Source organism: Lontra canadensis, unplaced genomic scaffold (assembly GCF_010015895.1).
Source record: "Lontra canadensis isolate GAN:19392208 unplaced genomic scaffold, GSC_riverotter_1.0 scaffold45, whole genome shotgun sequence".
NCBI lineage: Eukaryota > Metazoa > Chordata > Mammalia > Carnivora > Mustelidae > Lontra > Lontra canadensis.
This window is the reverse complement of record NW_022631039.1, coordinates 13,880,860-13,907,615: the sequence shown is the minus strand read 5'-3', so window position 1 is coordinate 13,907,615 and position 26,756 is coordinate 13,880,860. Positions and strand designations below refer to the sequence as shown.

At 57.8% G+C, this 26,756-nt stretch overlaps 1 protein-coding gene across 1 annotated transcript in view; it reads right to left on the bottom strand.

Annotated features, from left to right (window-relative positions):
- Nucleotides 1-26,756, bottom strand: part of LOC116876273 (mitotic spindle assembly checkpoint protein MAD1-like) — a 62,784-nt gene that overhangs the window by 34,269 nt on the left and 1,759 nt on the right. Inside the window, exons 2-9 of the mRNA XM_032872323.1 lie at nucleotides 25,970-26,129; nucleotides 22,907-23,047; nucleotides 20,665-20,844; nucleotides 17,958-18,082; nucleotides 17,066-17,147; nucleotides 16,048-16,178; nucleotides 15,847-15,961; nucleotides 14,232-14,293 (exon numbers count right to left, since the gene is read on the bottom strand). Coding sequence (XP_032728214.1) covers nucleotides 14,232-14,293; nucleotides 15,847-15,961; nucleotides 16,048-16,178; nucleotides 17,066-17,147; nucleotides 17,958-18,082; nucleotides 20,665-20,844; nucleotides 22,907-23,047; nucleotides 25,970-26,119 — 986 coding nt within the window. The 5' untranslated portion in view covers nucleotides 26,120-26,129. The remainder of the gene's footprint in view (nucleotides 1-14,231; nucleotides 14,294-15,846; nucleotides 15,962-16,047; nucleotides 16,179-17,065; nucleotides 17,148-17,957; nucleotides 18,083-20,664; nucleotides 20,845-22,906; nucleotides 23,048-25,969; nucleotides 26,130-26,756) is intronic.

Here is a 26,756-nt window from a genome sequence, read left to right as displayed (position 1 = left end):
CTGCCTCTCATCCTGCTGCAAAGCTGGCCACGCTGCCCCAAGGCTCACAGACAGGCCCGCAAGCACGTACACACCAGTCCCCAGGAAACACCCCACTCAAGACAGAGCCGCGGGAGCTGCGTGCTGAGAGCTGAGGTCCATGCTTTCAACATCACTGCAGGACACCAGCGGATCCCAGGTGTTCGCCAGAAGCACGGAACTCCACCACCGGCCCATCACCTCTTCTCCCATGTTTGCGGGCGGAGGCTTTACCAATGTCACAACCACAGCCCCACACCAGTCCATGGGCCCACTCACTCTGTGGCCCACCCTGACCCTTCTGGTGTCGCTAACCTGCAAAGACATAGGTTGGCAACAGAACAGGCAAGGTTCTCAAACAGACACAGCACAGGCAGACCCAAGGAAAGTTGCCATCCCGTCTCCCAGGATGTTCAGGGCCCAGTGTGTCCCGAAGTGTGTTCATTCCACTGTCACGGTCCCCTGGCAGAGTATAGGGACAGACCGATGCTGCTGGCTACCACATGCCGTTGGCTCTGCCTGTCAATGCCTGGCTGCCGTGCCTGTTCTGCAGACAAGAAAGGTGGGACTCAGGCAAGCCCACAAGAACCCTCCACCGCACTGCCATCCCTCCAGAGAGACACACTGATGCCCAGGCATCTGCTGTTCCTGACCCACAGCCGCTCCCTCGGCCAGCATGGCGAGGTCTGGAAGACGCCGGAGGATAGGGAGCCCGAGTGAGCCCTCAAATCCAGACCTGTGCACACGTGACAATCCCCCCTGGCCATTTCAAAAGCACACGCCCTCAACAGAGTCCACAGCTCTCCCTTCCTAAGGGCCAAAACCCATCTCTGCCTCTGCCCCATCTGCCCACACCCGTCCTCCCACCCCCCATGTAGGCCTGTGACCTTCTGTCTTGTGTGCCAAGGACGTCTCCCAGCCTCAGCTCCACAGTCCCTGTGGGACTCCTAACCGCACCGGAGCCAGTCACCTTGGTGTGCAAAGCCAACCTGTCATGGCCGGCTGTCCTCCCTGTACCTTGGCCTGCTCAGCAGCCCATGGCCTCTGTCCTATACTGCACACTCACCCTTGCCTTCAGAGGTCACCCCAAGCCTGCCCTGCCACCTCCCATAGCACTTCTGCCCTGGGCCAGGCACCCCCACCACCACCATGCCTCCCTAAGTGCAGGAACCCCTGTCCAAGGGCCGGCTGCCCCTTCGTGCTGTCTGTGTGATCCTCTGAGTCAAGGAGTGTGTGCGAGGGAGGCCACACCTGGTGCACAAACAAGCCCACCGTGCATTGTGCCCACGGGCTCCTCAAGACCAGCACGACAGGAGGAACAGTGGGGATCCTTGGCAAGGACAACTTACAGCCTCAGAGCCCCACTGCAATTAATACAGCCTGACACAGTCCAGGAGGAAAGCTTCCAACAAAAGCTCCGGGGACCCCTCCCCAGGCAAGAGATGGATAAAGCAGACGGAACCACTGGCCAATACAAGCAGACATCCTGCGCACGGGCCTTGTGATGCAGAGTTAATGAAAATCACTGAAGCAAGCCGTCTAGAACAGATTCATCTCCTCTGAGGTAGAGGGACTCAAAGATTAAGGGTGGAGAAAAGGCACGTCGTCCAGTGCCCTACATGCACTCTGTTCCTCAGCCCTCCCTGCGCTCCTATAACAAGCCCCACCAGCGAGGCACAGTTACCCGGAACCCCGCAGCCCTTCCAGCCATCACTGAACCTGAGGGGGGCCTTGGGGGCTGCCTCCCACCTGTCCCCTGACTGCATGACCACCACACAACAAAGCATCGGGTGCCTTGAAGAAACCGGACTCTCAGCAAGCCACGCACCAGGGCATCTAATTCGGCGCGGCCGGGGCTCACCGGGACTGATGCCAGCAGACACGGGGGCTAGGGGGCATCCGTGTGTGTGTGTGTGTGTGTGTGTGTGTGCACGCGCGCGTGTGTGTCAAGGCACCAGAGCCAGCAGCACCAGCAGCCCTGGGAAAGGAAACCAACGGCCACTGGCGCACAAGGAGACTCCCCCTGACCAGCCCTCACGTCTTCTGACCACAGAGCCACACAAACACAGTGTTTATTCACGCAAGGGTCTCCAGCCCCTCAGGATCTGAAATCACACCGGCTGCTCCACAACAGTTTCACGAGGACCACGGAAATCACAGACTCTACTCCCCCCTTCCCTGGCATCAGCCTCGGGGCTGAGAGCTGCCTGGCGTCCCCATGTGCTACTGCCCCTCCACTAACATGTGTGCCCGCAAACACACACCCGCTCACGGCAGCAGAGGAAGCTTAAGACGAAGCCTTCGGAGTCAAACCAGAAAGGTAGTACGTGGACATGTGTGCAGGATCATCCAGTCTCGAGGAGCATCGGCCTGGGGCTCCCTCCGTACCCAGCACGGCACTGGCTCCACGAGGCAGACTGGCGTGTGCAGGTGCACACAGCCAGCTCTCCGCGGCGAGAGTCGGCTTGGGCTTCCCCGCCAGCTCGGCCTGAGCACGCCTGCTGCGCCGCAGCCAGCAGCCCCCTTGCGGCCTCCCACACCTTGTCCTTCTGGCAACTCCCAAAGTGAGCACCTCCTGGAGGGCAGCCAGCTGCCACAGACCCGGAGCCTGGACCTCTGGCACCTGGAGGAGGCCGAGAAGAAACAGGAGAACACAAGGAAGAAGCCGGTGGCAACGACTTTCATGAGAGGACCCTGCAAACATGTGCAGAGTGACCGCTACCACACGACAGACCCGCAACCACACCAGGGGCCAGCCACCCATGCTTCCCTCACTGGGCACCCACTCGCCACCCCCAACTCCATTCGTTTTACACCTGTTTCATACCATCAATTTTACCTCATAACAACTGCACCTAAGACCTGGGTCACAGAACACTGACACGGGACCGTGACCACATCCCTACTGAGATGGCACCCCGTTGCCTGGAGGGCTCTGGCTGCTCCCTCCCCAGCCAAGCCCTCAACACCAACTTCAGGCAACTGCCGTGCTGGGAACTTGGGGACAGTTTTGCATGCTCTAAAACAATTTTTTAAAATTTCATTTGCTTTCTCTCTTCTATTCCTCCCTGATTTGCAGAGGTCTCTAACAAAATGCTATTCACAGAACGCCGACTGACAGCCAAACTTATCATTTACATAAGTCAGGCCATTACCCTGGACCCCAAGCCCCATTACAGGCGCTCACTGTCACTGCGGTCACCAATCCAGAAGTCCCCACACTCGGAGGAGAAATGAATGTTAACAGCACTCAGCCACTGGCTGGTTCTCATCCCACAGGCACCAGATTCCCTATTTCCATGGACTTCCAGGAGACTCCGGGTACCAGAGCAAGGGAGGTGGAGGGCCTAGGGTGGCAATTCCGTGCACCCCTCACCCTCAGCTTCATGGCAACAGTGTCCTTTCCCTCTTTGCCCTCTGCACATGCTCCCTCCACACCCCTGGATGCGTGTTCTCGCACATAGGGACACCTCTGTACTCCATTAGACCGACCCGAACTCGCTTTTGAGTGAGAGAGGGTAAAAATGACAGGGGAATGACATCTCCCCAGGCAGTCTCCCCACAAAGGACAGTGGGCGGGTCTCCCTCCTGGCGTCTACTCCGCATCCCACTTTGGGAGCTGGGTGGAAGGAGAGCAGGAGTCTGCCAGGACCGTCTGCACGCTTGAGCCTGGGTGTGCCGTGTCAGCCCCAAGGCTGCAGGGCCTGGAGACTGGCAGAGGTGGCCCTTCCAGCGGGCACCGTGCCGTTTCCTACTCTGCCCTCCCTGGCTTCCTTCAACCAAGCCAGCTCTTGCAGGTAAGGGCCATGACTGCCCCCACACCATATTGCTGTCCCAGCAGCTGGCCTGCTCACAAGCCCCGACGCCCAGACCAGCCAGAGCCGGCCATCCCAAAGCAAGACACGCCAGACGACCCGAGAGCACATGCAAAGGCTTCCTCCTGGGCCCGTAGAGCAGCCTCGGTCGGGAGCACGTGCTCTTCAACGGAGGGTCAAGAATGCTAGATGCAAATTGTGGGCACACAACCCAGGTCGCAAGCCCATAGCGGTCCACAGGGCACGGCCCTCTGCCACAAAGGCTCCTCCTTCCACCATCGTGTGACTCACTGAGAAGTGCAGAGACACTTGCTTTTGGCGGCCACCTGCCCACTGGGCCCTCGGGCACCAGCTCGCACACAGTCTGTGAGCAAGGGACACCTGGCAGGGCAGGAAAACCAGGCCCTTACTCTGGAAGGGCCACTAATTCCAAGCCCCAGGACAGGAGCTCCACGGTACCAGCCACATGGAGGAGGCCATGCTTGATCTGCAGACAGACAGCCCTCACTGCCCCAAACAATCGGGGAAAGGCAACCGGCCTCCGCACAGTTCCCCAAGCTATGTGTGGGTGGCAGGGGGAGGCAGGGTCCACCCACCCTTCCTGCCTTCGACTGTCTCATCTGTGAGTGTCAGCAGCCAAGAAGGAAGGAAAGGACACATCCATTCCTTGTTGAGTGTCACTGTCATGGTGCCTTACAAAGCAAGCCTTTGTCTCCCCTCTACGAACTAAGGCCTGGTGAATCAGAACAAGAAGGCTGACCCAGACCACTCTCCCACCCCCTCTACTCTCCCACTCCCCCCCACTCACCTCCTTCTCCCACTCTCCCACCCGCCCCCAGCAAAACACCCCCCCCAGCACTCCCAGCTCCCATGACAGACATTCTGCAGGAAGAAACCCCCAGGCCACGAGAGGAACCCAATACAGAACACGCAGGATGTGCACACACATGGCAAGTACTTTAAAACAGAGTTCCAAGTCCCTAGGCTTTAGGCCACGCACTTGGCTCCACCAGGGGGGACGGAGAGCACTCCGAGGCTATTGGAGACAAACCCACCACGGCCTCCATGGAACTAAACCCTGGTGAAGACGTCAGGACAGGAGGAACCACTGACCAGGGCCCTGCTCCAGGCCCAGGGTCTCTACTCCTGCCCAGTGCCACCCACCAGCCCAGGGAGGACCCAAGGCAGGTCAAGCAAGGAAGAGCAGGGGATCCAAAACGATGCCTCCTGGTCCCACCTCCGCTCCATGCAGACTCTGATCCGGCAGCACAGAATCCGTGCGGGTGGTCGCCAATGCCCCCTCTATCCCGGTCCACACTCCAGCACCTACCCACACTGGCACTCGCGTCCCCCTGCCACTGGGATGCCTTCCTCCTCCTTCCCCTGCTTCATCCCCATCCCCAGGGGACCGCACACACTGCAGGTCTGAGGAAGAGTCTGCTGGACTGGCCCAGAAGCCATCCCCCTGACCGGGGGGCCTAAAGCCCACATGGTGCCAGAGCCACCACGTGTACCATATGAAGACCCCAGTGACACCTCGGCACTCTGTCCCTGAGGCGCCCAAAGGCAAATGGCACAGCTGAGGATGGGGGGGGGGTTGGCGGGGCAGGGGGGGAGGTCTGGGCTTTGCACAGGGTAACAGTGTGAGCCTCGCTGAAGAAACACAACAAAGCACGATCACCTGGCCCCGTACTGACCAGCATCTGTTCTTTAAAAGATAATTCCACTTGGCCTCTAAGAACATGGACCTACCCTGTTGCTGGGGCTCTGCTTCACGGACACGTGGGCTCCCAGTCACTCAGCGCTCACCAGGCCGGCCACCCTCCAAGCCTCGGCCCCCAGCTCGTGTTGGCAAAATCAGAACCCGTGTTCCCAGGCAGCCACCCATGCATGAGCACTGAGGTGTGCCCACCACCTGACCCTGCACTCCAGCAATTCAACACTGAAAGCCACCTGCTCTGCCCTCGAAAGGACAGAAGCCCTCTAGCTTCGGACACGAATGACACTGACCATGAGGAAGGACTTCAGCGCCCAAGGCCCCATGCACTTAACCGGGTGTGATCACTCCTCACAGCCAGAAAGGTGACATCCAAGGCTGTTGGGTGAGGAAGCCCAGAGCTAATGCTACCCGAGTAGCCGGCCCCCGCTGCTCCCCGCAGCCTGCCCAACACATCGGGCCTCCGAAGGCCACGGGGGCTGCTGGGAAAACAGGCAAGGCTACCCCAGAGGCCTCCAGCTCTGCGGCTGCAGCCCCTCCCCACTGCTGGGGTAGGGGGGGGGCACTGACAAGGGAGGGCCGGATCCTCCCACACGCCCAGGAGGAATTCAGTAAAGCCTCTCCAAGTCCGCAGAAACCAGACACAGAGATGCTCCTCTCTCTCCAACATAATCCCCTGAGAACCCAGCAGAGCCTAATTTGTCTAAATCCTTCTGCTATCTGGCTTTAGACTTTTTAAAACCAATTTAAAAGGAGGTACAGAAGTAGACGAGCCGTATCTACAGAGCTGGAGAAAAGCCCTCCAAAGCGCTTCGAGTGCCGAGCCAGAAGTGCAAAACACAGACGCCCTTCCACCTGGGACCAGCCCGTCCATCCTCGGGGCCCCAGAGAGCACACGCAGGGGACGGCCCCTGAAGAGTGGGCAGAGCTCCTCTGGGAGAGCGCCTCCCTGTTTCCATTCCCCGCAGGGATGGAACACACAGAGACAGAGGGGCCAGGACTGTGCCCGGACTCGTGTGGGCCCACCCACATGCTCTGGAAAGGCCGCAGTTGGGCCCACGGGGGAAGCGGCCTGTCAGGGATGCCGCTCCCTCCACGCTCGCTGCACACACCCACTTGCAGCAGCAGGCACAGGACAGTCAGACTCACATCTGAACCTCACTGGGGAGCCTGGCGCAGCCAGGGGCCGCTCCCCCGGGGCCCAAGACGGGGCTGCAGCGGAAGGAAGCCAGCTGTCAGGGAGCTCTCTGCTACACTTGTCTTCTGACTCCCCCCCGGGAAACACAAGAGCATGAACAATACAGGCACCTTGTCGCCGCGGCCGCGCAGGCCAGAAGAGGCCCCATCCTAAGTCACAATAACCACAGAAAGAAAGGCACAGGAACAAGCAGTCCTAACCCCCCCACAACTCACTCACTCGCCAAACACTTAGCCAAACGTTTACTAAATGCCACTGGCTACAGTCCCTCGGTGCTCACAAAGGCTGGCCTCCCTCCAAGCCCCCAGGGCCTCTGAAGACAAGCCTCTGCTCTTCTTTCATGAGACTGAAGACGGCAGGTAACCGGTAAAGAAATCAAACACCTGAAGGTAGAAGCCGGGGCTCAGCCACCAGGAGAACGACCGGCTACTTAAGGCCAAGAGTAAATCGAGGGAGCGCCTGCTTCCCCTGTTGGCCTCCACAGGGTGGCACGGGGCTGGGATGGACCGAAGCACACCTCTGGGGGCCACGGGGGCTGGAAGCCAGCACAACACCAGGGCACAGGCCTGATGGAGAGCCACCCTCCTGATAGCACCACCTCGTGTACTGACAGATCCAATACCCAGGGGATCAGAAGTGGCGACCACAGTGACTGTGGCCATAAAAGAGTCCAGGTTGGTCAATGAGATGCTCTCTTAAAAGGAATCATGTGCCCGGCCTCACCCACCATGGGACACAGGCCCCAAGACCACTCCCCTGGCCAGCGGACAAGTGCTGCTGGGAAGCAGCCCGGTCAGCAGCTGGTTCCCGTGCTCACTGCAGGTGACCGGCCAGTTTCAGGGACACGGATGCCAAGCTTCAACAAAACCTGTCCACCCTTCCGCCTCCCTGCGCCGTCAATCCCATCAAAGCTGCAGCTGCCTGACAGGCACCACGCCCTCCCAGCCGGACTGAAACCAGGCCAGATCCAGGCACAAAGGGACAGGGGAAGGAGCCAAATCACAGAGGCACGCCCGCCACCAGCAAACTGCTTCCTCCATGAGATGAGAGGCTTGACTCCAGGGGGCCTCACCACGCATTCCACGCCCATTCAGTAAGGATCTACCCACCCCTCCCTGGGGTGGAAACTGCTCAACACGCTTGTTCAACTCCAACCCACTGGAGGTCCCTGCCCTCCTCGCTGTGCTGTGGCTCCACACTCGGAAAGCATGCTGCCCAAACCCAGGGTTGCCACTCGTGTGCCAGGACAGAAACATAAAGCACTTTTTGGAGGACAATTTAGCACCATCTGTCTGTTTCAAACATGTATGTCTTTTGAGGTAAAAAAACAAAACAAAACAAAACAAAAAAACCTACTTCTAAGAATTTGTCCAACTAATGAGGCCCTGCTTCCAGGGGCCTGAGATCACTCAGAGCTCGTCCACTTTACACAACATTGTACAGCCCTTCAATTCAGTAGAGCTCGCTGCTGGTGCAGAAGTACCGGTGGAAATCAAGTGACGAGGTATACAGGATCCAGACTGAGCACTGAGTCAGAGCTTGCACATCACAATGTGCCAGGCGGTGCCCAGACTGCGGGGTCAGGTGCCCCCCACTGGAGCAGCCAAGGGCCCCCTTCTCTGACAAGTCATGCATACTGGGCACAAGAGCCATGTGATGGGGACCGGGCAGTAGTGACACAGGGTGAGGAGCATAGGGGTGGACCCCACCCAAAATGAAGGCTTTATAAAGCATGCCTCGGCACCCCTCCCCAGCCTGCCATCGTCCACGGGTCCCCTTCATGGAGGGGGGATGCGCGACTGACCGCGTACACGCCCAAGCAGCTGCTGTGACAGCCAAGGGCACGTGATTTCTGACACAACGTCAGGACCCCTCTAGCTCCAATCATGTCCCAAACTGAGATGTGGGGAGCCACTTACCTGATAGCCACTACAGTCAGTTTTGCCTTTGTTAAAATTCCAAATAAAGGGCATCACACGGTGTGGCCCCCAAGCACCTGGCATCAGCAGGACTCGCGTGCGCGCACAGCAGTCTGGCCTGCCCCAGGGATATGCCATGTTCCATGAACCCGCACCCCTGCTGATGGACATGCCCGCTGTCCCCACATTTTGGCTGTTAGGAATCAGGCCACTGGGAACATTTAGGGACAGGTCTTTTTGAGGTCACATTTTCATTTCTCTTGGCTAGGAAACCAGGATACCACTACCAGGTTCTGTCGTAAACATACAGGAAACTACCAAACAGCTTCCCAAGTGCTTGGGGCTGCCTTCCCAGGTGCTTCCCAGGGGCTGCCCTCCCCTCGCCCCTGCAGCAAATGCACAACACCATTGCTCACACCCTCACCCCTGCTGTGGCCTCCCTCTGGTCCCAGCCACTCTACTGGGCCAGCCACAGCACCTCATGTGACCTTCACCTGCACCACTGAACAACGACGATGTGGAACGTGTGTCACGTTCTTATTCCCTCCCGTCCGCGGACCCTCTTCTGTAAAGTGGTCTGTTCAACACGTTTTGCCCAGCTTTTAAAAAACTGGCCGTTGTCTCATTCACTCGGAAGAATTCTTCACAAATCCTGGATACAAATCTCCCATCAGGCCTCTGTACACATTACAAGTACTTTCTCTCTCCTATAAGAGGGTTTGCCTCTTCTTTATTATAACTGTTTTTTTCCAAGAACAAAGGTACTTTTTCATCTTGGAGAACTCCAAACTACCAAGTTTTCTACATCTTTTGTGCCTTCTTTTGTGTCCTAACCTTCTGGAAGCCTTGGTTTTCACCCCAGGCAGGTGCATACCCCACGTTAAGAGACAAGAGTCCGGACCTGACCACACAGACATCCCACTGCCTCAGCACTGTCTGTGGAACACAGACTCTTCTGCTGAATTATCTCATCACCTTCATGGAGACCAACAGACTCCACACTTTTGAATTATTCCTGAACTTTTTAGTCTTTTCTGTTGACGTGTATGTCTATCCTTATGCCATTACCACACTGCCTTGACCAATATGGTTTATAATATGTCCTGAAATCAACCTTTGTAAGCCCTTGGTTTTTTTCATGAACAAGCCTATAAAATTTTAGAATTTTGTTGGTTTCTACCAAAAAAGCTGCTGGGACTTAGGCTGGAATTGCACTGGAAGTACGGACCAATTTTAGCAAACTAGCATCCCACAACATGAGCTCCTCCACTCCGTGAGCACAGTATCCCTCAGGAAGAACTTACACTTTACAACATACAGGTTTTCATCAAATTTACCCCCAAGCACATCAAGTTTCGAGGCCACGGCCAGTGGCACGTACTTCCAGTGGCTGGCTGCCAGTACACAGAAATTCAGTCCAGCTTCATGAGTTGTCTCTGTAACCGCGAGCCGGTTAGGCTTACCAGTTCTGGGTGGCCCTTCACAGAATCCTTGAGCTCTCCTGTGTGGGTGATCATCTTGTCTCAAACCACAGGCAGATTTACTACCTCCTGTCCAGCTGCACGCCTTTCTTTCCCCTCCCACCTCTGCCCTGGCCTGCACGGCCACCACCACAGATGAGGAGCGGGGAGAGGCATGCAAGTGCAGAGTTGGCAGGAACTGCACCGGGGGCCCTTCCACTCCTGCGTTGCTTGGAGGTTTGCATCATGCAAGGGTGCTAAGCTCTCACAAAGCTTCTGCACTACTGAGAAAGTGTGCTCCCCCTAACCTATTACCACAGCGAACCACGCGAACCAGCGCTCTGAAGGAGGTGCCCTTATGTTGCAGCAGGTGCCCCTTCTGCTCTACTGCCCCTGCCCCTCCCCCACGTTATTCCTTCTCCGGTGCCCCAGACAGTCACATCCACGCTGACACAGATGCAGAGAGTGTCTCCTGGCATCCGCTTTGAGTACCTTCAAATCCTTCCCCACCAGGCCACGTACCCAGAGCAAAGCTGTCCACACCCGGGCACGCTCTGTGTGCTGCTGCCGAATCCCTCACTCACCTTTCAAAGCCCTGAAATGAGGACATCCAAGCATCACACTCACTCACCCTCCCTCCCCCACTGCAGCCTCCCCCAGGTGCGCGGCACCCCACCCAGCCTAGAGCAGCATTCCCTCCCACCCAGGACTCTCCAAGTCCCGAGGCCCACCTGCCTCCAACCCAGGTGACCTGCAGGCTGGAGACAGGTATCCAGCAACCTCCAGGTGGACAAGCCTGCATGGCAGGTGAGGAAAGAGCCAAGGGGCTTCCCTACTGGTTTACATGGCCTGACCCGCCCCAGCTAACTCTACCCAACTCTCCTGACACCTCTGGGCTCCTTGGGGCCTAAGAAAACCCAAACTGGGAGAAGGGCGACAAGAGTCGAGAACTCCAGGGGGTTTTGGTCTCTCCAGGTGTCAGACCTGATCTCTGTTCCCAACCTCTGTAAAGCTACAGGGCCCTCCGAGAAGCTTTGAAATGCCACAGCCGTGAGCACAAAGGATAGCCTATGCAGAGACTATCTGGTCTGAAACATCGGAAGCTCACAGACACCAAGCATTTACGGATGATAAAGAAGCTGGTGGAAAATAGGTTAAGTGTGGGACAGCCAATGGGGGCGGGCAGGACAGCGAACAGGGGCCAGCCAGCTGCCCACAGGTGCCCTCACACCCCTGCTCCTCTGGCCCCAGGTGCAGCATGTAAGTCCCACGCAGAGCGGCAGAGGACCAGGAAGAGCGGTAGGCCACAAGTGTGGGGCCAGAAATCCACGGGGACCCTGCGGCTATCGAGGTGCAGGGATCAGGATCACGGGGGCAGGGGTGCCACCTAGTGGTGGCAGCCCTCAAAGCCCAGGAGACACTGGACGTGGGCCAGGACCTGCGGTCACGACACATGCCAAGTGAATGCCTTCAGTCCCAACGTGACAACAACACCTTGGCCTAAACGCCAAGAAACTCAAGCCCGCCAGCTCACAAGGCCCACCTTGCTCCTCCAGCCCCTACATCCAGGGCATCTGCTACACTCCAACCCACTGCCATCGCCCTGGCTGACTGTGCTTTGTGGGGGGGGTGCACCCCTGAACTAGGACACACCCACAAACATGTTTCCATGGGAAGAAAGCCATGTTCTAGAAAAGTCCTTCCACGAACAGGTGTGAAAGATGAGGCACAAGCTACCCCCCCACAACACGAGGGCCACGCTGGGGACAGACACACATCTAGCCATTCATTACTCAGCACGGAACGTGGTCCTCCAGTCCTCTGCCACACGGAACGTGGCAAGAGTGATGGAGGGCATCCATCCTGGACCCACTGCAGGCAGTTCTACCTCCAGCCATCCAGACAGCAGTCTCAGAGCTCCTAACCAATGCCCATCCTTCCCTCCCATGCTCCCCCTGCAGGGACCCCAACCTTTCCCTGTGCCCTATTTCCCTCTGCACGTTTCCCACCCCATATTCAATCCCACAAGATGTGGGCTCCTACAAGTCACTGTCCCTGCACAGAAATCTCTAACTGCCCCAAACTCAGCAAAAAACGAGAGCCAAACTCCTCCTCATAGCACTCAAGGTCATACAAGACTCAAGGCTGACCCATCTGTACCCAACTCTCCACATGGCTCTGATGACAGGGAAAACACAAGTCTGTGATCCACCAACTGTTACATGACACATGTACTCACTTCGGGGGGGCAGCCTGCCTGCTGGGATGGGAGGGGTAAAGGGGAGGAACCGTGGTTTCCAAAGTGCCCCTGGAAGGGACCAGGGAACAGGTGACAAAGCACATGAAAGAAAAGCTGCCCCTACAGGACCCCTCCCCAACGGCTGCCAGGAGCCCAGGACCACGAGGATGCCCCACCTGCTTCTCCAGAAGCCTCCGGCCACTCAGAAGGGACACCTGTGCAGCATGGGACTGTGCTCCTCCCCGCACGCACAGTGAGGCCTGCACTGCACTCCCAGCAAGAAGACCAGCCCAGAGCCAGGCACAGACTTGAAGAGGGGCACCCTGGCCAGGGGCCGACAGAGACACCGGCCTCTGCCTACATAACCCACTCTCCTACGGCCGACCCCAAGGGGGCTCAACACCCCTCTGGCCCGGCCACCCACTGAACACACAACACACACAAGCAGGCGACCAGGCAGATGACCCGCCCCAGCTGGCAGTCAGCGCCCCGCACGCCAGCCATACTCAGGCTGGAAGTGAGACCAAAGGACCGAGGAGTAGCTGCACCTCCCCTCTGGGCCAGAGTCAGCCGCCAGGCCTGACTGATGCTGCGTGCTTTGTGGCCACGCTGGGCATTTAGACCTGCCAGCAGCTGGTCCAATCGGGCATGCGTGGGCCTCTGATCTCCTGCACAAGAAAGAAATCAGGGAGGTTTCTCTTCTGACGAGGCTCCCTGGGAGCAGGACGGAAGCCTTCCGGTGAGTTAATAAGTGCCGAGAGCACGAGGAAGCACAGAGCAGCTAGGCCCCGCTGGGCCGGCCCTCCACGAGCCTGGGCCCCGCAGGTGCGGTTCAAGCGCCATCAGCAGCCTCGTCTGTCCTGTGACTCAGCCCCGCAGAGCCGATGAGGAGGCACTTTCAAGGGACGCACAATGTAGTCAATAATGCTGACGGGAACTGCCACAGGGTCCAGAACCAGCAGCAGGACCGTGTCATCACAGGACAACTCTTTAAAGAAGGTTCTCAGTCTTGGCCCAGTTGCCCAGAGCAACATGAAAGACAACCAAGGAGCTACAGTCTTAACATCACCTAAGCAGACAAAACAAAAGGCTCTTGAAACACCACAGCTCCGAGGACTCCTCTCCCACCAGCCCTCTCCCAGACTGGAACCACCACACAGTGATGAAGCTACGGGCAAGAGCCAGTCCGCAGCGGACCCACAGAGTCCTGGGGACCGAGGGACAGGCAGCCACGCTGGAGGGAGAGGGGCAGCAGCCCCTGGAACAATGGGCAGCAGAACGTGTGGGGCCAGGGGCAGGCGGCGGAGGAATGCTGCCCACCCTGGCCGTCCTGCCCACTGGGAACGAGACCCCCGCTGCCCACCCGGCAGCCCCGCCATGGCCCCTCCGCCTCCTGCCGTCCCCACAATGGCAGCAGCTCACAGATGAGCCGAGACTGCTGCGGGGACCTGCAGGGCACGACAATCCTCCACAACAGTGTTTTTTCTTTGCCCCCCAAAACCCAGTTCGTCTCCACTGTTTGTTTTTGCCGAAAAGGAACAGCCTATCCTGAAAGCAATGACTCCCTTGGCATCCACAAAGATGTCCTTTCACAAAGCCTGACACCCCAGGGCTATCAGATCCCTGCCAGCGCTCTGCCAGCTGACCTTAAATAAAGAAGTTATTAGGACTTCGGCAAGAGGGTCACTTCGGTCCTGTTTGCCCCCCAACAATGTAAGTACCTCATCCGACCTGAGCCATCCCCGGCCAGAGCCGCCCCGACAGACTCTAGCAGGGTGGCTACTGGCAATGCCAGGGAGCCAGGGCCGTGCTCCCAGCCGTGCCCACCGGCCCAGCACCCCGAGGCCCTTGCAACCCCCACCTACCTGATGTTCAAGCCCGTGGTCTGCTCCAGCTGCTCCCAACTCTGCAGCTTTGCCAGCAGCTTCTGGAAAAACAGGGAGGTGAATGCTAAGAGCACCGTAACCCCAGTACTTCCCTTCCAAGGCCTCTGCAGCCACCTGCAGCCCTTCATCATGCGACCCCACCTCAGTCCCCAGACCAAGGAGCCTCCCACAAAAGTGACAGCGATGAGGAGGATGTTACGTCTCCCTGATCCCTCAGAAGAAACTGCTCGCATCTCTGAGCTGAGCGCCCGAGCTCCCCAAGTCCGCTCTGGAGCCGACGGCTCACTCCCACAACAAGCACGCTCAGCGCCTCGCCCGTTCCTGGTCCCATGGAGTCAGGTCAGAGTCTCAGCGCACAAAGCACCACAGAGTGGGGGCAGGGGTGGCAAAGAGCCTCGTGCTTGCTCCCATAAAAACAGCAGGGCAGACCTGAGTGCTGAAACCACAAGAATGTGCTGCCTCTGCCACGCTCCAGGGACTCCATGGGATGCCAGGCCCACAGGGCAGATACGCTCCCCCTCAGCGGGGAGAACAGGAGGTGGGACATATCCCACCTGGCACTGCACACGGGGCTGCCTGATCCTGCATCTCACACTCTCCCACACTCACCCGCGTCCCACGTTGGAGTCCCCCCCACCTCTTCCAGAGACGTAAGAAACGTCAGGGCGAGGACCATGCGTCTCTGTCTGGCCTGCCCCACCCCCACCCGGGCCACACGCCCTGCTGGCCTCACTGCATTCGTGCAGTCACTCGATGGCCCTTTCACATGCGGGGCACAGAGCCGATGCTCAGCGACCACCTACCAAGGGCCAGGCCCTGTTTAAGCAGGGGACGTGAATTCATTGAGCCCTCACAACCCTGCAGGGCAAACACCGTTACTCCTCATTACATAGGCAGACAGAGGTTAGGTAACTTGCCCACGGTCACAGAGCCAGCAAGCACTCATGGCAGGATTTCACGCAAGGCAGCGTGACTCCGGAGACCGGATCTTAACCAATTTCAGAACTGCCCAGAGGAAACACTGCTCGGTCTAGAGCTGCTTCCTCAGGCTGAGTTCGCATGTAAGCCAGCATCCTAGAGGAGCTCGGCTCCCACGCTGTGAGGCCACAGGCTGCCCGTCTGGCAAGTGCAAGCAGCTACCAGCACACTCCCACCACCTAGGAGACAAAAGAGGGCCTGCGACTTGTCAGTGACGCAGCACAGGACAGCAGGACCCAGGGCTAGAGGCCAGAAGGCTAAGTGCTCGTGTCCCTCATGTGCACTGGGCGAGACAGAGCTTCTGCGCCCCCGTGTGCACAGGGAGAAGGGGTCGGGTCCTCCCCACGTCACCTGATTCCCTGCTCTGTGTCCCCCACCCACATGGGGATGCGTGACCACCGGCCCACTGTGCTCACCCAGCCAAGTCTCCCCACCACCGACCGGCTCATGAGCGCCCGCACGGGACGCCACAGTTCTGTGGCCACTCTTCATCCGACCACCCCAGTCCAGCACTTCCACATTTCAGGGGGGAACCGGAATGCCAGACTGAAACCCCAGGATCCCCCAGACAGAGGACATCCATAAGGAACAGCCCACTGTCCCCCCCAGACCCCACCTCCTTCTCCAGCTCCAGGACGACCAGACTCTCCTGCAACTTCTCCTGGCGTCCCAGCCGCCGCCGCAGCCCCTCCAGCTCCTCCCGGAGCAGCCCGTTGGTCTCCCGCATCTCCCTGGCAGGGACAGAAACAAAGTCCCTCAAAATCCCATAAGCCTGAGAGGAGGAGCAAAGCCTGGCCCTGGCCCGCGCCTGCCTTACCGCAGGTAGGCGCTCTCCTCCCGCAGCTGCTTCAGCTCCCTCTCCAGCTTGGGCAGCCGCACCAGCTCTGACTTCATATTCTTCACGACTGCGGCATCCTGTTCCTGCAGGGACAGCTTCTGCTCCAGATCCTGAGTAAGGCCAGGGACAGAGAGGACAAAGTTGACCGCTGTGGCCCAGCCCCCTTCCAAAATACCAGGTGTACCCCCGTGCCACGTCCGTGTTGGTCTCCAGGGGCACCCCCAACGTGGTGTTACAGGTTGGGGTCACACTACTGCGATGCCCTGCCCTCGGGGCTGGGGCCCTGGTGCACACCTGTCCGAGGACAGGCAGCCAAGGCTCCCTAAATAAACACATCGGTAAGACACAGCGCTCTTCCCCTGCCAGATCCGCTCCTGCCACACTAGCGCCCAGGTAACAAGCGAGTCTTCTCCACGTTGACAACAGCCTTTCCTTTGCCATCTGCAGTCCCCTTGAGACACACTGGGGACAGCTGGCATCCATCAGTGACAAGTCACTGAACAAGCTCAGTGCATGAGACCAGGACCAAATCAGTCAACAAATATTAACAGGGCCCAGCTCTGTGCCAGGTACAGGGTCAAGCAGCAGGCACAGGTTGACACAGGACACAGATAAGGTCTCTGCACATCAGGTCTGGAAGAAAAACAGGCACCACATTACGCAGGCGAGCACACTCTGGCAGGTGGGCCAGAGGGCTGAGCAGGAGTGAGGGGCCAGAGCCGGGCAGGCCCCAGAGCCAAAGAACAGCACGTGAGTGAGCAGAAGCAGGAGGAGCCAGGAGGCCCGACAAGGAGGCAAAGCTGGAGGGAGGTGGGGGGCAGCAGCCCCAGCCCCAAGCACAGGCAAGGCACACACAGAGATGAGCAACCGTGTCAAAGGTACAGCGGGCACGGGCCGCTCACGGTCCCTGGACACCCAAGCGAGCCCCAGCTAAAGCGGCAGGACACTACCAGGACACCCCGCAGGTACAGCCTGCACCTGAAACAGAGTAACGCACCCTGATCCTCTGCTCCTGGTCGGCCCTGGCTTCCTGGCTGGCCTGGAGCTCCTGAACCTTCTGATTAGCCTCCTGACATTTCCTGTCGAGAGAAAAGCACATCATGTGCAGAAAGAGGTAGGTGGTAAAGCCAACAGTTGCCCTCACCCTGGAGGCTTTCCTGAGTAGGCCCCAGGCCCCAGAGCACTGTGGTCTCAATCTCCTCAGATTGGGGTGCTAAGTCCACACCCCCAGCTTTCTTCCCTCACGTTTGCTGCACGCCCCAGCACAGCCACAGATGAGGGCCCTCCCGTGACCGCCCCCCCACCACACCCCCAATCCGGCCCAGGAGAGTCCAAAGCTCTCCTAGGACACCACCTGTGAAGGGAAAGGCCTAGATCACAGAGAAAGAATCCCATGCACGTTCAGAACGTGGCCTCCGCCTGGACAGCCCCACAGCCCACCCACCCCAGGGGCGCCCCACATAGCCTTTAAAGCCTCGCTTTTTGCTTCTCTGCAAGCAGGCATCCCAGTCCCCGGGGAGGGAAGAAATGACCGCTCCCAGTCATTAACAACATTAAGTGTTGTTCCCAGAACATTTAAAACACTCATTGTCTTCACTTCAGTGGCCCCTACGTCGGCGGCCAACAGCCTATGGATGCGGAGGACAGACCGGAAGGGCAGGCTCAGCGTGGACAGCACACATGGTCACCAGGTGCTCAGACCACAGAGGGCACAGGATGACGAGCCCGAGCCTTTCCATCCACGGTCTCCCGCACCGGTAACACCCAGACACCCGGACACATAGCTCAGCATCGGCCCCAGCAGGCTTCAGGCTGACTGGATCCAGGGCGACCCTCAAGCAGGCTCATCGGGCACCGGGACAGAGCCCTACCCCAGCAAAGGCACTTACTTGTGCTGCAAGGCCAGCTGCTCCTTGAGCTCCTGCTTCTCAGACTCCAGGCTCTTCACCTGCATCTCCTGGTTCATCACGCTCCACTGCAACTCGGAGACCCTCCCCTTCAGCGTGCTGATGGTCTGGGGGGGCAGGGGGTACAGCTGCTTACAGGCTGCGACGCACATGCAGATGTGAGCTCCTGACCCACACACCCACGGACAAATGCCTCCAAAAGAGCCTGCATTGGCCACCCCCTCCCACGGACAGGGACCGAGCCACCTTCTCCTTTACAAAATATGACCTGGGAGGAGATGCCACAACCTCAATCCAGCCTCATAGTATCCGGCCCACAGCCTGCCTCACATTTCCCTCAAGCAAATGAGAAACCACTGGGTCACGGTGATGGACTGCCTGCCAAGACAGCCCTGTGCCCCGTGACATCTGTCACTTGGGACCCTCGCTTATGTCCAATGTGCTTGTGTGGGTCTCCCTCCACACCCGCCCTGGCCTCTCCACCCTCAATGAGCCCCTATCACGCCCCCACCCCAGATAAAACACTCCCTGTGAACCACAGCCAGGACCTGCCAAGAGGTCAGAAGCAAGGGACTGAGGCCATCTTTAGGACGGAGGGGCCACGGGAATGTCCTGCAGACCTCATACTCTCAACCAGAGGGCAAGAACGAGGCCAGACATTCACCCTTGGGGAAAGTGCAGGCATGCTCTTGGCCAAAAAGGTGGGGCTGGGGAGGCTGGCCCAGGACCGAGCTTCAGGACTTTTAGGGGCAGACCTGCCACCCTTGCATCAGACATATCCTCACCAGGTGACCTCCTAGTGACCACCTGGTGACTGCTCTCTGTCTGTAGCTTTCCCAGGGGAAGCCAGCTCACCGACCAGGCCACCAGAGAAGCCCACTCAGAAACGTCTCTGTAAATAACCTCCCAGAGTGGAGGACAGGAACTTGGTCCAGCAAAGTCCCTGCAGTTCCAGGGCACCCCTGCCAACAAGGAGGCCTGACACGCTCTCACCTGACCCAGGGGCCCATGCCAACCCAGGAACCACATTCCCCAGGGCAGGATGACACAGGCCGTCCACTTCCTGCGCCCCATCCATCTGCATGGTCCGCTCTGTTACAAGGATACCCATCAACCTGGGCGTCACAGAAGAACGAAGCTATGAAACTACATCTGACTAGGAAAACAGCCTTTGAGAAGTCTTCGGGAATCTAATTAACACTTCCTGGACACCAGGCGCTGTGCAGGACACAGGGTCAGACGGCCGGCCGCACGCAGGACCCGGCTGTAGGGAAGCCTGGCAGTCAGCAAGAGGATTTCCCAGTGACGAGCACACGAGCCAGGCTGCGTGGAGAGAGAGCATGTGGGGGCGGTGACGATGGAGTCACCGGGGAAGGCTTCTCCAAGAAGGTACAAAGAAACAGAAACAAAATTCACGGTCCTCTATCCCAACTGGCCGCCACCTTCCCACCCTGGACCCCTCTCTCATCCTCTTTGCAACCTGTGTGGCAAGGGCCTACCCCACCACCTCTCTCTTCACTGAACAGAGCACAGGCCCTGCCCTCCCCCGTGGGCCCCAGACCAGCCTCTAGCACATAGCAGAAGCAAGCCAAGGGTGACATGGGGACTTGTCTTGAGGCTGATCACCGCTCCTCTCCTGCCAACATCCACATCAGAAGACAGATGTAGGAACAACCTTAACATGCTCCCCAGCATTGCCAAGGCAAAAATAACCTGCAGCCTGCTTCCCGAGATCTATCAAGTAGAGAAAAGCACGCAGAGACAGAATACCAATGATCCCGCGCCCTGCTCCCTCCCCAGGCAGCTCCTCATCGGTTTCCTCACTGCACCTATGATCCGCAGCACCACAGCAGAGGGACAAGGAAGGTCAGGAGAATCCAAGCTCCACCAGCAGCAGTGTTTGGGCTCTGTTTCTAAAATTTATACAACCTTCAACTGGTAGAGACAGTAAGGACTACAGTTCCTCTGTGTGCTGGCTTCAAAGACGTTCTCAAATACTAACATACCTGCTAATAATCAAAGAAATGCAAATCCAGGGGTGACACTTACATCTTCGGAAAGGGGGAGGGATGCAAGTATTTCCAGAAGATACCACCATCCATGACAGGTAAGGCCACGGGGAAACCAGGGCCCTCAACAACGCTGCCCGGACCACACAGCAACTGGTAGCAAAAGCCAGATGCTGTCCCTGGAGACCCAGAACCCCACTCCTGTGAACACGTCAAAATCAGTACCAGAAGCCAAAAGCTACCTGCTACCCACTGCATACATGTGCTCGTATGTACATTTACCAGGATATACTGAGAAAACGTGGGGCAAGTTTTTAAATGATGAAATGCTAGGTGTTTGACTTATGAAGGCCACAGAGTGGAAAACAAGTTGGGTTTGTTTCTTTTTTTGAGGGAGCGGGGAGAGAGCAGGAGCATGGGAAGAGGAAAGGGCTGAGGAAGAAGCAGGCTCCCCTCCAAGCAGGGAGCCCGACTCAGGACTCAATCCCGGGACCCTGAGATCATGACCTGAGCCGAAGGGAGATGTGCCCCAGGTGCCCCGGAAAATGAGTATTTTTACTAGGATTACTACGACCGGAACACTGCGCACACATGGCAAGGAGGCAGAAGACACTGCCCAGCACCCCAGGGTACCCACGCCTCTCCCCCGAGAAACGCCCCCTTTCCGGGACAGCCCTCACCTCCCCGGCCGCAGCCAGGCCGTCCTCCTTCTCCCGCAGCTTCTGGCCAGCAGCGGCCAGGCTCTGCTCACACAGCCTATGGCGCTCCAGCTGCTCCTTCATCTTCTCCTCTGCCTCAGCCTCCCGCTCCTGCAGCTGCCGAATTCGCGTCAGCAGCTCCTGGTTGCGGTCCACCTCGCGCTGCCAGAGCAGAGAGAGTGAGCAGGAATGGGAGACCCACCCAGCCCTCCCTCAGGACAGGGACCCCCCAACACCGGTGCCAGTCATGCAGCAGGCCCCGCTCACACCACGAGAGCTGAGGTCCCTCCAGGCACATCCTCTCCTGCAGACCATCTGATACTGGGAAGGCAGCCCCAAGACTGAGACTCCTCATTCTCCCTCTGATGGACCCGGGCGGGATGGGGCAGGGGTGGGGGTCTAGGGAGTCGGCAGTCAGCCACTTAGGAGCTCACCCTCATCCCCAGAAGCAAAGGGACCACCGACTAGGCACCTGATGCTGCTGACCCCTGGCCTCTCCCTGGGAGGCGGTACAGCAGGAGGCACCCCCGCACTCCCGAGCCAGTGCTCAGACCAGGCCTCTCTAGCCGGGCACCAAGAAATGCTGAATGAACGCAGACGGACATGGCCCACTCGAGGGAACTGCAAGTCTGGCCTCCGGAGTCAGGGGACCCTTCCACAACGCAGGGCCCTGAGCAGCCCACCCCAGAGAGGAACCTAGCATCTCTATTCAGACCGCCGGTCCCAAGTATGCAGGGGGCGGTCCCTGCGGGTCCCCAGACCTCAGACAACAACCAAAGTGTCACCATCTGAGGTTCTGAGATCTCCACCCACAGCCAAACTGGCAGGCCCTGAAAAACCATGATAGATGTCTAAGACTCAAAGGGACAATTTGAAAGCCACCGGCTCACATGGTTCCAGGTCACATTCAGCCATGTCTGTGGGTGGGAAGGGAAAGCTCCTCGAGGACCCGGGATTAACTCAGCCCTGCACCCTTCGATTTCCCCAAGAAAAGACTTCCACCAACCAGGCAACGATCCACTCCTCCAACTCACTCCAACGTATTCTGAGCACATATAAGGTTCCATGGCCTGCGCGGCACCCTGGAGACCAAGGACAGCCCGGACCAGTCTTGCCCTTGGAGGACTAATAGCACAGGAGAATTCCAATAGCTCCATACCCCCTGCTGTCTGCCTGAGAGCGCGGGCAATAGCACCAACACCCCCCATTCCTACCGTCTAATGGCCCCTGGTGCCACCTGCAGCCTGAATAATGCACCTTCAAGAGCAGCAAGATTCCCACAGCCTATCCCTGTCCCTTCCCACCACTTCCTACCTGACTATCCTTCCTAAGATGACCCAGAACATGAACTAAAGCCCCATCTTAAGAGGAAGGCCTGGGAGCAATGCCAAGGCCACGGGATCCACTCACAGGCCATGTTCCTGGGCTACTAGACCCACATGGCACACCATAGCCAGAAGCCTGCATATTAGGGTCAAATACACCCAGTTAGCATCACACCCCTGGAGACATCGCTATTTTTACAGGACTAGGAAAGCACGCAAACATGCCACATAAGGCCAGAATGGGGCCAGACATCTACAGCTGGGGAAAGTGTAAGCAGGTCAGAGACTTGCTGGTCCGACGCTTTGCCTGAGTCTTGGCAGCATTCCCACAGGTCACGGGCACTTACTGAAAACCTCTGGCAAAGTGCTACTGCTCGCACCCAAGGAAGGGATTTACGACCTCGGTAGAAACCAAGCACCTTCCCTAGGTAATGGGGGTGGCACTTGCCCAGTTTGCCCTGGGTGAGCCGGGGACAACAGAAAGTACCCCCAAGACTGGAGATCCTGGCTCTGAGGCCCTATGACCACGTGAGCAAGATTGTTCTGGCCTGGAATTGGGATGACACAAGCCCATGACCTTCTAAGCCTGTCACGCTGCGGTACCTGGTATTTCTGCTGGGTTTACCCCCCAATTCTTTGGGTGGGGCGGGGGTAGAAGGGAGAACAGGCAGCCCAGCAGAGAGGCATGCCCTGGCCGGGCACACGTGGCGGACAGCCGTCCCCTGCGCCCTGCGCCCCCCAAGGACATCAAGCATAGCTGGCGTCTGTGGCCTAACAAAGCAGCCCCAGCAGCCCAGAGGCAGAGCACCCAGGCGCCCAGCCGGTAGGCTCACCTGCCTTATGGCCTGGCAGGCTCCGTGCACGACGCCCCAACACCGGGGCCACCTGCTCGCACCCACCTCGTAGCACCTGGCACTGGTGCTGGCCGCCCGCTCCAGCTCCACTCGTGCTCTCTTGTGGCTCAGCTCCATCTGCATCTTCTCCCGCTCCACCTGGACCACCTGGGACTCGGCACGGATCCGCTCCGCCCGTTCCTCCAGCTGACCAGGCCACACCCGGGGAAAGAGAACCCTCAGCAGCTGTGCCAGATAGGGGAACGGCTTGTCCAACACTCACACTGAGCTCTTGCCACCAACACGGCCCACACTCAGCCTTGGGGAAGAAGGGTGGATGCGGGGCCCTTCGCTGGAAAGTGGGTGGGAGGAAGCAGTAGACAGAGGAAATAACAACAGGAAAAAAGGTAGGCTCTAAAATGACAGTGTGAAGGCTCATTCTAGAAAAAAGGGCATGTTAGTCTCCTACTGCCGTGTAACAAATTACCACAAACTTAGCAGCTCGAACCCCCTGTTACCAGTCAGGGTCTATGGGCAGAAGGCCAGGCACACCGGCCAGGTTGTCTGATCAGGGTCTCACAGGCTAAAATCAACAGGGGTGGCCAGGCTCCAAACTCACCCGGACCTTGGGATCCTCTTCCACACATAGGAGGACTAAGGTGCCGCCTCCTTGCTACCAGCCCCGGGCTGCTATCAGCTCCTAGAGACCACCCACATCCCTTGCCATGCGGCCCTCTCCACCTCCAAAACCAGCAAGGGAGAACCCCCATATGTAGACTCCCTCTCCTGCTCTGAGTAGGTCAGGCCCAGCATCTTCAGGCTGACTGGTTTCTTAGTTATGTCGGCAAAATCCTGCTGCCACAAAACCATCTTAGTGGGAGAAAGTGTGGTCCACCAGGCACCAGGGACTTAAGAGCCATCTTAGAAGTTGGCCTGCCACACAGGGTAGATACATAAAGGTGACGTCCAGCCTGGAAGGGCCTCAGAAGACACACTAAACAGTTTCCCGGAACCAGTGAGTGTGCCAATGCCTCATCCGCATAGGGAACACGGCCTGACCGTTCCAGGGATGGCTGCGAACACAGCAGCTCCCGGGTGGTAGAAAGAAACGCAGAAGCTCAGGCTGCACCCCACAGATGCCCAACCAGGCACTTCCTTCCACACAGTCTCGGGGACTCTCAGGCACACTGCAGCTCGAGAAACACTTGGCTACAGCGAGAGGTTCTCAGTCCCACCAGGGACACTTGGCAACATCTGGAGACACTGCTGACTGTCAAAAGAGGGGGTGAGAGCCAGTGTTTGCTACGAGCCTCCAGTGGGCAGAGGCCAGGGATGTCCCCTAACAACCCATAAAGCAGAAGCAAGTCCTGCAAAACAAAGCATTCTCCAGCCCCAAATGTCAGCAGCACAGAGACTGAGAAGTCCCAGGCCAGACGAAAGGCATCTGCTCTACCCAACCCCTCACACACTCTTCGAGGGCCTGAGTCCACACTTTCTTGATCCTCTGACATTTTCTCTCATTTCAGTTCACAGTGGCTGAAATGTGGGGGTTCCGAAGCCCACCCTCTGCCGCATTCACTGGCCTCCCTATCTCAGCGTGCAGCAAGGGCCCAGCCTCTCCAAAGGACGGTGGCCCCCAGCTCCCGTGGGCACTACTGCACAGCTGCCAGGAGCCCCAGAGAGACAGGTCCGTGGCCACATCTTCCTGGCACAGGGACTGCATTTGAAGGACAGTAACTGAAACATGTTTCTATTTAAACCAACCTCGTAGCTCCTGGCACTGGTGCTGGCCACCCGCTCCAGCTCCACTCGTGCTGACATGCAGCAAAGCCAGCACTGACATGTAAAAGAGCCAGGCTATAAACCCTTTCCCACAGAAACAGGAGCATAGAAAAAGGGCAGGGGGCGGGGACTGCCCAGACTCTGCAGGCTGGGTAGGGCACAAAACCGCTGCTAGAAGTATGCGGACAGCACAGGGCCAGATCAGGGCCCCCAACCAGTCCTGCAGCTACAAGACTCTGACCAGCTCACTCTGCCTACGGCATCCACCTAAGGATCCGCCACACAGAGGCGGCCATCCACAACACTAGCTTAGTGAGAACTGGGCCTCTGAAATTCTAAATCCTATAGTTCTGACAGATTGGCCAAAAGTTTCCAGACATTTGCATCAACAAAACTGTAACAATTTTTTAGACTAAAGTTGTCAACTTATTTTTCCTGTAAGCAAGAGTCAAAAACAAACAAACAAACAAAAAACAAATACCACCGTCATTTCCAAAAAGTGCTTTAACACCAAAAACAAACATTAAAAAATCCAATTTTGGGATAAAAAAATTCTCTGGGAAAAAATGGCAGTGAGTAACTCCATCCACTAAACAAACAAAAATCATTCAATTATTCAGCAAACACATGCACACAAACACAGGAGCATGTGTTTAAGCACAGGTTGCCTGGGCCTCCTCAGGGCTCTCAGAGCCCCAGGACACCACTGTCTCTGTCCCAGGCCATTAGCAAGGACCAGCTTCCACTGCAGAAGCAGGGGACAACAGCAGCTGCCTGACACGGCAGTGACGCAGACCGGCAGGGGCCGGGGCCAGGCTGCACACACCACCCCCTCCTCGTGTGGCCCCAATGACCCCTGTCCCCGTGAGACAGACCCCACAAGTCTGTGGAAGCTCAAGTCCTCCAGGAGACCTGGCCCCTCTTTGATGGGTCTACAGCAAGCACTGCTAAGAACACGAAATAAAATAAAATAAAATAAGACTTCTTACAGCCAAACTATAAAAGCCACATCCTGGCAGAGGGAAGCCAAGATCTGCCAACTGGCACATCCAGTCCTTCTCTTTACTTGGAGACCCATCCACGTGGAGGGCACTCACCTGAACTACCCGGCACCTGAAAAGGCCCCCGCCAAGGGCAGGTGCCTTCTACCCAGAGAACACTCCCCCGTACAAGGCACTCACAAGTACTTCCCGCTGGAAAAGAACTGCCAGGGAACACACCTTCCACCCAGAGACACCCCCTCCTGCACCCCACAGCACACATCTTCCACCCAGAGACCACCCCCCACACCCCAGGGCATACACCTTCCACCCAGAGACATCCCCCCCCGCACCCCAGGGCACGCACCTGCATGCTCTGCTGATACTGTGTCTGCAGAGAACCTGGGGCGGAGGTGGCAGCATCCAGGCCGGACCCAGCCTCCACCCGCTGAGAGATGAAGTTGTTCAAAGACCGCAGCGTGGACAGCACAGTGGTGTTTTCCCCCAGGTCATCCATGGCCACTTTACTTTTGGAGGAAGGCAAGGGAGGAGTGACCGTGAGCCTCTGCAGGCACCACGAGCTCTACCAACAGCCCCACTCTCCCAGGGCTCTCTCTGAGTCCTTACATGACCCCACTGTTCATAAGCACATGTTTGCAGTTAGCTGGCAGCCAAGACTCATCTGTAAATTTGAGAGCCACTTGGCAAGGATGCCATGAGGACGAGTGTCCAGCATACATGTCCAGATGGCAGGGCTGTGACTGGCACACGGTTCATCACTCTGCCTGTAACTCCACACATGACATCTCAGGCAGCATGATGGGCCAACTAGGTCTTTCTGCACATATTTCACACATCATGAAAGTGGCACTTCAGAAAGTTACAGAACAGACTGGAACCCAGGTCTACGTGGCTCTAAAGTCCAGTGTGCACTGGACTCCACAAGCCAGGGCATGGAGGACAGAGCATGAACAACAGCAAAGAACCAGCATCTGTGGGGCACCCCCAGGGCATGCTTAAGTGTCTGCCTTCAGCTCAGGTCATGATCCCAGGGTTCTGGGATACAGCCCCGTATCAGGCTCCCTGCTCAGAGGGGAATCTGCTTGTCCCCACTTGTGCTCACTCTCTTGCTCTCAAATAAATAATTAAAATAA